Here is an 11,240-nt window from a genome sequence, read left to right on the forward strand (position 1 = left end):
GATCCCAGTTCAACTCAGTACTGCATGCTTAACTCTCACACACTAGATCCCAGATCAACTCAGTACTGCATGCTTAACTCTCACACACTAGATCCCAGTTCAACTCAGTACTGCATGCTTAACTCTCACACACTAGATCCCAGTTCAACTCAGTACTGCATGCTTAACTCTCACATACTAGATCCTAGTTCAACTCAGTACTGCATGCTTAACTCTCACACACTAGATCCCAGTTCAACTCAGTACTGCATGCTTAACTCTCACACACTAGATCCCAGTTCAACTCAGCATGCTTAACTCTCACACACTAGATCCCAGTTGACAGTAAAGTGAGCTCACCAGACATCCAGGTTTTAACCTTCTAAAGGCTTTATTGTGATGCTTTATTGTGATGCTTTATTGTGATGCTTTATTGTGATGCTTTATTGTGATGCTTTATTGTGATGGTGTATTGGGATGGTGTATTGTGATGGTGTATTGTGATGGTGTATTATGATGGTGTATTGTGATGGTGTATTATGATGGTGTATTGTGATGGTGTATTATGATTACTCCCCCAATGTTTGAGTTGAGCCGAGGTTCACTTGAGGGGGGGTGTGCTTCTGTGTTTGTTGTATGGAGTGTGTGTGGTGTGTGTGAGAGAGACAGAGAGAGAGGAGAGGGGGGGTGTGTGTGTGGTGTGTGTGAGAGAGACAGAGAGAGAGAGGAGAGGGGGGGTATGCTTATGTGTTTGTTGTATGGAGTGTGTGTGGTGTGTGTGAGAGAGACAGAGAGAGAGAGGAGAGGGGGGGGTATGCTTCTGTGTTTGTTGTATGGAGTGTGTGTGGTGTGTGTGAGAGAGACAGAGAGAGAGAGGAGAGGGGGGTGGAGGGGGGGGTATGCTTATGTGTTTGTTGTATGGAGTGTGTGTGGTGTGTGTGAGGGAGACAGAGAGAGAGAGGAGAGGGGGGGTATGCTTCTGTGTTTGTTGTATGGAGTGTGTGTGGTGTGTGTGTGAGAGACAGAGAGAGAGAGGAGAGGGGGGGGTATGCTTATGTGTTTGTTGTATGGAGTGTGTGTGGTGTGTGTGAGAGAGACAGAGAGAGAGAGGAGAGAGGGGGAGTGTGTGTGGTGTGTGTGTGAGAGACAGAGAGAGAGAGGAGAGGGGGGGGTATGCTTCTGTGTTTGTTGTATGGAGTGTGTCTGGTGTGTGTGAGGGAGTGTGTGTGGTGTGTGTGTGTGAGAGAGACAGAGAGAGAGAGGAGAGAGGGGGAGTGTGTGTGGTGTGTGTGAGAGAGACAGAGAGAGAGAGGAGAGGGGGGGAGTGTGTGTGGTGTGTGTGAGAGAGAGAGAGAGAGAGGAGAGGGGGAGTGTGTGTGTGGTGTGTGAGAGAGACAGAGAGAGAGAGGAGAGGGGGGGTGTGTGTGGTGTGTGTGTGAGAGAGAGAGAGAGAGAGAGGAGAGGGGGGGAGTGTGTGTGGTGAGTGTGAGAGAGACAGAGAGAGAGAGAGACAGAGAGAGAGAGGAGAGGGGGAGTGTGTGTGGTGTGTGTGAGAGAGACAGAGAGAGAGAGGAGAGGGGGGTGTTGGCTCTGGTCATAAAACATCCATGTTTTAATGCTAAATGGAAACAGGCTTTGCTGACTGACCTAATCTTGCATACAATGCATACGCATGCCATGCACACACACACACACACACACACACACACACACACACACACACACAGTTCCTAGCCCTCTTATTAGTCGATGGGCTAATGATTAGTTTCAGGTTCAATGTCAATCAATTGAACCATGGGGGTCATGACCCTTCCATGTGATGTAGGCAGTATTTGAGCGAGGTCAAAGGTCAGGTTTCCTGGGTCTGTGGTTGTGGTCATGTTTGACCCGTAGTGGGACTGGGCCATCAGTCTCAAACACATGGGATCAGTTGAGACACGTTTTAGATGGATGCTAACGACCACAACCAGCCAGCCTCTCTGAGGGACACAGGTAGCAGGTAGAGGTCCACGTGAGGTCATCCCAGCCTCTCTGAGGGACACAGGTAGCAGGTAGAGGTCCACGTGAGGTCATCCCAGCCTCTCTGAGGGACACAGGTAGCAGGTAGAGGTCACGTGAGGTCATCCCAGCCTCTCTGAGGGACACAGGTAGCAGGTAGAGGTCACGTGAGGTCATCCCAGCCTCTCTGAGGGACACAGGTAGCAGGTAGAGGTCCACGTGAGGTCATCCCAGCCTCTCTGAGGGACACAGGTAGCAGGTAGAGGTCCACGTGAGGTCATCCCAGCCTCTCTGAGGGACACAGGTAGCAGGTAGAGGTCCACGTGAGGTCATCCCAGCCTCTCTGAGGGACACAGGTAGCAGGTAGAGGTCCACGTGAGGTCATCCCAGCCTCTCTGAGGGACACAGGTAGCAGGTAGAGGTCCACGTGAGGTCATCCCAGCCTCTCTGAGGGACACAGGTAGCAGGTAGAGGTCCACGTGAGGTCACCCCAGCCTCTCTGAGGGACACAGGTAGCAGGTAGAGGTCCACGTGAGGACATCCCAGCCTCTCTGAGGGACACAGGTAGCAGGTAGAGGTCCACGTGAGGTCACCCCAGCCTCTCTGAGGGACACAGGTAGCAGGTAGAGGTCCACGTGAGGACATCCCAGCCTCTCTGAGGGACACAGGTAGCAGGTAGAGGTCCACGTGAGGACATCCCAGCCTCTCTGAGGGACACAGGTAGCAGGTAGAGGTCCACGTGAGGTCATCCCAGCCTCTCTGAGGGACACAGGTAGCAGGTAGAGGTCCACGTGAGGTCACCCCAGCCTCTCTGAGGGACACAGGTAGCAGGTAGAGGTCCACGTGAGGACATCCCAGCCTCTCTGAGGGACACAGGTAGCAGGTAGAGGTCCACGTGAGGTCACCGCAAACAAACTGACCCCCTGACTCAAAATCCACTGGACAGTAAATACAAGTTGTTTTGTTTTTTTGTTTTTGTCTTCATCGCTTCTTCCCCTCGATCACAAATCGTAACAGATTTGATGGGTGTGAGTATGTAAGGGCAACAGGCCATTCATACCCATCCATAGGCTGTGGGGGTCTGTGTCCGGTGCCTCGGCGGTGTGTGTGAGGAGGCCTGGTGTTCATATCTGCCGTCGGACGCCAGGCTCTGCTTGTGTAGCACACCTGTGTCGGTGGTCATGGTTACGGTTATCGGTGGTTCCTGTGTGAATCGGAGCGCCTCTCTGGCTGCACTGTGTGTGTGTGTGTGTGTGTGTGTGTGTCAGGACCTGTTAGAATGAGCCCACTCTCCTCTCTCTTTGTTTATGGAAAATAAGACTGTGTGTGTGTGTGTGTGTGTGTGTGTGTGTGTGTGTGTGTGTGTGTGTGTGTGTGTGTGTGTGTGTGTGTGCGTGTGCGAGTGTACACATTCTTTCATGTGTGTGTACACATTCCTTTGTGTGTGTGTGCGCGTGCGTGCGTGTGTGTGTGTGTCTTCTCCCTGTCTCCCCTCATCCCAACCCCCACCCCTGACATCATCCTTGTCTCATCCCCACCCCCAACCCTGACATCCTCCTTGTCTCATCCTGTGTTTTACCCAACAACAATAACAACAACGACAAAATACGAAAAGAAAATCTGTGAAAGACTTTGTTTGTCTCCAGGCAAAGAGAGCTGTTTTGAGCGTATAGTCTCCCGCTTTGGCACTAACATAACATATGTTGTGATTGGAGATGGGCGGGATGAGGAGCATGCGGCCAGCCAGGTAAACGTCCGCCGCCTCCTCACCTTTGACCTCGCTGACCTTTTCACCCCCCTTGTTTATGTTTGCAGGCAAAGAGAGTTGCTTTGAGCGCATAATGCAAAGGTTTGGCAGGAAAGTAGTGTATGTTGTAATTGGGGATGGTGTGGAAGAGGAGCAGGCGGCCAAAAAGGTAAAGCACCCGGGAGGCACCCCTGCCCCCTCCCTCCCCCCACGCCGCGCGTGAGCTCTGATTGGACCAGCCTGCCTTTCTCTGTTGCAGTAGTGGTTTTGAGTTTTTGAGTTCGTTGTGGTTTTCGTTTCCATCTGCTGTCGCTCTCCGTTCTACTCTGCACTGCCGGGAAATGAAAGCAGACTTTCGTTCCGAACTGTTCCAGTAGAACGAGTTATTGGGATTGTAAAACTTCACCTTGCGGTTCTACCTGTCTCTAGAAACACAACAGTCACCTTGAGGCGCCGCTCAATCCATTGATGACGATCCAAAAAAGTGAACGCTATGAAGTACAGTACACACACGTCACATTTGACATGATGAACACAGCGGGTGAAGCTTTACAACTGACCAATCTCCATTGTGTTGGACTGACAGTTAATGAGTAGCACCTTGTTCTCCTTAAGCTTTGTAGTATCATGGTATTTGAGGTTAGGTATATTTTGTGTGTGTGTGTGTGTGTGTGTGTGTGTGTGTGTGTGTGTGTGTGTGTGTGTGTGTGTGTGTGTGTGTGTGTGTGTGTGTGTACACGTGTGCGAATGAGAGAACGACTGACAGTTTTGTACATGTAAAGTCAACTGATGAAACTATGTAAATCAACCAACGCTTCTAAATGCGAAACTGTATTGTTGGGTAGTGTGTTGATTCCCGCCCGTCTTCTGCTCAGCTTGGGGTTAGTTGAGGAGCTCTGCTGGGCGCTGACCAGGGGGTGTGTAGTATGACCAGGGGGTGTGTAGTATGACCAGGTGGTGTGTAGTCTGACCAGGTGGTGTGTAGTCTGACCAGGTGTGTAGTCTGACCCGGTGTGTAGTCTAGGAAAGCATGGACTTTGTTTGCAGTGCTTTGCCAAACCCAGGGCTAATGCACTGTAGCTTGCATGACAATGGTGGTGGTTTTCAATATATTTGTATGTTCTGTTGGCATATCTAACCTGCGTGTGTGCGTGTGTGTGTGTGTGTGTGTGTGTGTGTGTGTGTGTGTGTGTGTGTGTGCGCGTTCGTCTGTCCCACAGCACAACATGCCTTTCTGGAGGATATCCAGTCACTCTGATCTGCTGGCGTTGCACCAAGCACTGGAGTTTGAGTACCTGTAGCTGTTACTGTTACTATAGTGATGGACACATCCGAGTACCTGTTACTGTTACCATGGCGACGGGAGATACAGACCCTTCTTTTGTATATCTATTTAAGAAACAACCACAGTACACTGCAACGTTTTCTCCTTTCTTTTTTTTTTTGTCTTTTTTTTTCCGAACATCTGGATTTGAGAACTCTGAACTGTCTTAAGAAGAGAAGAGAGAGAGCAGGAGGGAGAGAGAGAGGAGGAGAGGAAAAGAGAACGGGACTGAACTCTCAAACGTACTTCCACTGACCTCTGTGGAACCTTGATCCCTGTCTGGAGAACGCAGTCTTCTCATGTAAACGTTTGGGAAACATCAACCTTTGATAACTCATGCTTCCCTCAGCGCAGCGTTCCAGTCTGAGACAGAGCGATGGAGTCCGTCCCTCACCAGGGTCACTCACTAACCAGGCAGAAGTGTGTTTGTGAATGAAAAGCAACTTAATTTTTGTTTCTTTTCTTTTTCTCTCTCTCTCATTTTTGTAAGTTTTTTTTTTTGCAAGAAGAATGTGCGTCATGATGTGTTGTGCCTTATAAACGTGTTTGTGTGTTACTTTGTCAGTTCTTTGTTTATTTGGAAATGTCGATGTATGTAGATAAAAAGAACAAAACCAGACTGGGGAGAAGTGTGATCATTTCCTGACATGACGATTACATGATGTGATGTCATTTCCTGTCATGACGATTAGACGATGTGATGTCATTTCCTGACATGACGATTAGATGATGTGATGTCATTTCCTGACATGACGATGAAATGATGTGATGTCATTTCCTGACATGACGATTAGATGATGTGATGTGAGTGATGCCAAGCATCAAGTGTACTCAAATGTATTTGCTCTTTTCTACTGTCCCATTGACCTTATTACAGTTGTCATAGAAATTGTAATTTCTCTACCTCCCTCAACCTTTCCCATGGTACGCTAAACTTGCTCATGGGTTTGATCATGTGAACAAAAGATGGTTATCCAGGGCAGACAACGTCTAGGTGTGTCGACGTCCTGGAGAGGTCATCCTGTTATAAAATGAGGTTAGCACAGCTATGTGAAAGGTTGAGGGAGGTAGTGAAATTAGAAATAAAGTGAAATAAACCGACCACACATATTTGGCAGTATTTGCAAATAATTAGCCGAAGTCTGCATCATGATGTGGGTAGGATTTGCTATAATGAAATCTACATTTTTAATGACTACAACAGGTGTGAATTCTCCCAACCACTCTCATTTCCAAATTCATGCTAAAAGTGTAAATAATACTAAAAGAAGAACTATATCTGATCCTTACATGTCAACCCTGGCTTGAGGATTTACCCTAAGCTATAGAAGATGCAAGGAAATTAATAAAATAGTCATGAAGATTGAGTTTATATTGTCTCCAAATGTGTTGGATTTATTATTAATGTTTTACTATAGGTTTGCAAAATCTCCCACTGCCACGTTCAAATCCACAAAGATCTTTGAGTTTAGATCTTTGGGTTTAGATCTTTGGGTTTAGATCTTTGAGTTTAGATCTTTGAGTTTAGAGCTTTGAGTTTAGATCTTTGAGTTTAGATCTTTGAGTTTAGAGCTTTGAGTTTAGATCTTTGAGTTTAGATCTTTGAGTTTAGATCTTTGAGTTTAGATCTTTGAGTTTAGATCTTTGAGTTTAGATCTTTGAGTTTAGATCTTTGAGTTTAGATCTTTGAGTTTAGATCTTTGAGTTTAGATCTTTGAGTTTAGATCTTTGAGTTTAGATCTTTGAGTTTAGATCTTTGAGTTTAGATCTTTGAGTTCAGAGCTTTGTGTTTCCCGGTCCCATGACCCCATGGTAGGTATTCTGACATTTCCACCTGTCTCTGTTTGATTATTACATCACAATGATACCTGCAAACTATCTTGGTCTTTAATCACGACCATCGGAATCTGCTGGTTCACGTTAGGAATGTTCCAGCGCTCCTGCAGTACTGGCTGCTCTAAATGATCTTTGCCAGCAGGTGTCACTAGTGCACACTTGTTTTAAATTAGGTGACATGAACTGTGGCCTACTTTTCAAACTGTACAGTTTTTGAGTGCTTCAGAAAGCCTTATTTCGCCATCACTAGAACATCAAGACCCGGTGGGGATGACTTTATGGGACTATACCCCAAACCTCCACATGTTCATCCTTTCACTCCAACCTTTACCCCTTGCCTTATAGATCAGATCCTGTCCCAACCCTTATTCTAACCCCAATTAATGTTATGGAAGCTGCTGCTAGTTGTTGTGAGCTCATGAGCTAACTGGCTATCCCGCTCTTATTGTGCTGGATTAGCATTGGAAGCATTGGAACTGATGTGTCCAGGTGACAAGACCTATCTTAATTTATTAGACATTATTTCATGTCATTTCAATTCACAGCTATTTCAGTGGCATGCCTAGCTTCCGTCCTACCAGTCCTGAACAGAAACAAGCCAGCCTCGCACATAAGCCAGGCTTGACCTGGCCTGGTTGTATAAAAGGTGGGTGGACAGGCGGGGTGCTGCAGCTGCCACCTCGGAGAACAAGCTTTCATCTCTCATGGGGCTCCAGCCCTAATAGACCAGGGCTAATATGATCAAACAGGCGGTCTGTAAGACGAGGTCCTGGGGGGTCTGTAGGACGAGGTCCTGGGGGGTCTGTAGGATGAGGTCCTGGGGGGTCTGTAAGACGAGGTCCTGGGGGGTCTGTAGGACGAGGTCCTGGGGGGTCTGTAGGATGAGGTCCTGGGGGGTCTGTAGGATGAGGTCCTGGGGGGTCTGTAGGACGAGGTCCTGTAGGATGAGGTCCTGGGGGTCTGTAGGATGAGGTCCTGTAGAACGAGGTCCTGGGGGGTCTGTAGGATGAGGTCCTGGGGGGTCTGTAGGATGAGGTCCTGGGGGGTCTGTAGGACAAGGTCCTGGAGGGTCTGTAGGATGAGGTCCTGGGGGGTCTGTAGGATGAGGTCCTGGGGGTTCTGTAGGATGAGGTCCTGGGGGGTCTGTAGGATGAGGTCCTGTAGGATGAGGTCCTGGGGGGTTTGTAGGATGAGGTCCTGGGGTGTCTGTAGGATGAGGTCCTGGGGGGTCTGTAGGATGAGGTCCTGGGGGGTCTGTAGGACGAGGTCCTGGGGGTCTGTAGGATGAGGTCCTGGGGGGTCTGTAGGACGAGGTCCTGGGGGGTCTGTAGGATGAGGTCCTGGGGGGTCTGTAGGATGAGGTCCTGGGGAGTCTGTAGGATGAGGTCCTGGGGGGTCTGTAGGATGAGGTCCTGGGGGGTCTGTAGGATGAGGTCCTGTAGGACGAGGTCCTGGGGGTCTGTAGGAAGAGGTCCTGGGGGGTCTGTAGGACGAGGTCCTGGGGGGTCTGTAGGATGAGGTCCTGGGGGGTCTGTAGGACAAGGTCCTGGGGGGTCTGTAGGATGAGGTCCTGGGGGGTCTGTAGGATGAGGTCCTGGGGGGTCTGTAGGATGAGGTCCTGTAGGATGAGGTCCTGGGGGGTTTGTAGGATGAGGTCCTGGGGTGTCTGTAGGATGAGGTCCTGGGGGGTCTGTAGGATGAGGTCCTGGGGGTTTGTAGGATGAGGTCCTGGGGGGTCTGTAGGACGAGGTCCTGGGGGGTCTGTAGGATGAGGTCCTGGGGGGTCTGTAGGATGAGGTCCTGGGGGGTCTGTAGGATGAGGTCCTGGGGGGTCTGTAGGATGAGGTCCTGTAGGACGAGGTCCTGGGGGTCTGTAGGAAGAGGTCCTGGGGGGTCTGTAGGATGAGGTCCTGTAGGACGAGGTCCTGGGGGTCTGTAGGAAGAGGTCCTGGGGGGTTTGTAGGATGAGGTCCTGGGGGTTTGTAGGACGAGGTCCTGGGGGGTCTGTAGGATGAGGTCCTGGGGGTCTGTAGGATGAGGTCCTGGGGGGTTTGTAGGATGAGGTCCTGTAGGATGAGGTCCTGGGGGGTCTGTAGGACGAGGTCCTGGGGGGTCTGTAGGACGAGGTCCTGGGGGGTTTGTAGGACGAGGTCCTGGGGGGTTTGTAGGATGAGGTCCTGGGGGGTCTGTAGGATGAGGTCCTGTAGGATGAGGTCCTGGGGGGTTTGTAGGATGAGGTCCTGGGGGGTCTGTAGGATGAGGTCCTGGAGGGTCTGTAGGACGAGGTCCTGGGGGGTTTGTAGGACGAGGTCCTGGGGGGTCTGTAGGATGAGGTCCTGGAGGGTCTGTAGGATGAGGTCCTGGGGGGTCTGTAGGATGAGGTCCTGGGGGGTCTGTAGGATGAGGTCCTGGGGGGTCTGTAGGATGAGGTCCTGTAGGACGAGGTCCTGGGGGTCTGTAGGAAGAGGTCCTGGGGGGTCTGTAGGACGAGGTCCTGGGGGGTCTGTAGGATGAGGTCCTGGGGGGTCTGTAGGACAAGGTCCTGGGGGGTCTGTAGGATGAGGTCCTGGGGGGTCTGTAGGATGAGGTCCTGGGGGGTCTGTAGGATGAGGTCCTGGGGGGTCTGTAGGATGAGGTCCTGTAGGATGAGGTCCTGGGGGGTTTGTAGGATGAGGTCCTGGGGTGTCTGTAGGATGAGGTCCTGGGGGGTCTGTAGGATGAGGTCCTGGGGGGTCTGTAGGACGAGGTCCTGGGGGGTCTGTAGGATGAGGTCCTGGGGGGTCTGTAGGACGAGGTCCTGGGGGGTCTGTAGGATGAGGTCCTGGGGGGTCTGTAGGATGAGGTCCTGGGGGGTCTGTAGGATGAGGTCCTGGGGGGTCTGTAGGATGAGGTCCTGTAGGACGAGGTCCTGGAGGGTCTGTAGGATGAGGTCCTGGGGGGTCTGTAGGATGAGGTCCTGTAGGACGAGGTCCTGGGGGGTCTGTAGGATGAGGTCCTGGGGGGTCTGTAGGAGGAGGTCCTGGGGGGTCTGTAGGATGAGGTCCTGGGGGGTTTGTAGGACGAGGTCCTGTAGGATGAGGTCCTGGGGGGTTTGTAGGACGAGGTCCTGGGGGTCTGTAGGACGAGGTCCTGGGGGGTCTGTAGGATGAGGTCCTGTAGGATGAGGTCCTGGGGGGTCTGTAGGACGAGGTCCTGGGGGGTCTGTAGGACGAGGTCCTGGGGGGTCTGTAGGATGAGGTCATGGGAAGCATACTTTTACATTGCCAAAGCAAAACATCACCAAACGTGTGTAGGCCTAGGTAGGCTGCAGCCAGCTGTACAGATGGGATACAGCACATTCAGAAAGTAGGCTACTCACCCCTTCACTTTTTACACATTACAGCCTTATTCCAAAATGGATTCAATTCATTTTTTTCTCATCAATCTGCACACAATACCCAAAGTTTATTGACAAAGTGAAAAAAACATTTCATAGAATTTGTTGCAAATGTATTAAAAAATAAAAACCAGAAAAAACACATGTAGGCTACATAAATATTTACCTACACTACCTACCCACCTACCTAACTACTACCTACTACCTACCCACCCACTTACCTACATACTACCTACCTACCTCTCTACCTAACTACCTGCCTACCCACTACCTACTATCTACCTACTACCTACTGTACCTACCTACCCACTACCTACCCACCTACCTACTAACTACCTACTGTACCTACCTACCCACCTACCTACCTACTACCTACCTACCTACCTACCTACTACCTACCTACCTACCTACCTACCCACCTACCTACCTACCCACCTACCTACCTACCTACCTACCTACCCACCTACCTACCTACTACCTACCTACCTACCTACCTACCCACCTACCTACCTACCTACTACCTACCTACCTACTATCTACCTACCTACCTACTATCTACCTACCTACCTACCCACCTACCTACCTACCTACTGTACCTACCTACTGTACCTACCTACCCACCTACCTACCTACCTACTACCTACCTACCTACCTACCTACCCACCTACCTACCTACCTACCTACCCACCTACCTACCTACCTACCTACCCACCTACCTACCTACCTACCTACCTACCTACCTACCTACCTACCTACCCACCTACCTACCTACCTACCTACCTACCCACCTACCTACCTACCTACCTACCCACCTACCTACCCACCTACCTACCTACCTACCTACTACCTACCTACCTACCTACCTACCTACCTACCCACCTACCTACCTACCTACCTACCTACCTACTACCTACCTACCTACCTACCTACCTACTATCTACCTACTACCTACCTACCTACCTACCTACCTATTACCTACC

At 50.4% G+C, this 11,240-nt stretch overlaps 1 protein-coding gene across 1 annotated transcript in view; it reads left to right on the top strand.

Moving 5' to 3' along the window:
• The window catches only part of eya4 (EYA transcriptional coactivator and phosphatase 4), a gene marked incomplete at both ends in the record, with an annotated part of 14,603 nt that extends 9,578 nt beyond the window's left edge, over positions 1-5,025 (top strand). The window contains 2 exons of the mRNA XM_084453532.1: positions 3,624-3,724; positions 4,945-5,025. Of these exons, the coding sequence (XP_084309658.1) occupies positions 3,624-3,724; positions 4,945-5,025 (182 nt within the window). The remainder of the gene's footprint in view (positions 1-3,623; positions 3,725-4,944) is intronic.
• Positions 5,026-11,240: the final 6,215 nt, after the last annotated feature.

The sequence above is a fragment of the Borostomias antarcticus genome (assembly GCF_949987555.1).
Source record: "Borostomias antarcticus genome assembly, chromosome: 19".
NCBI lineage: Eukaryota > Metazoa > Chordata > Actinopteri > Stomiiformes > Stomiidae > Borostomias > Borostomias antarcticus.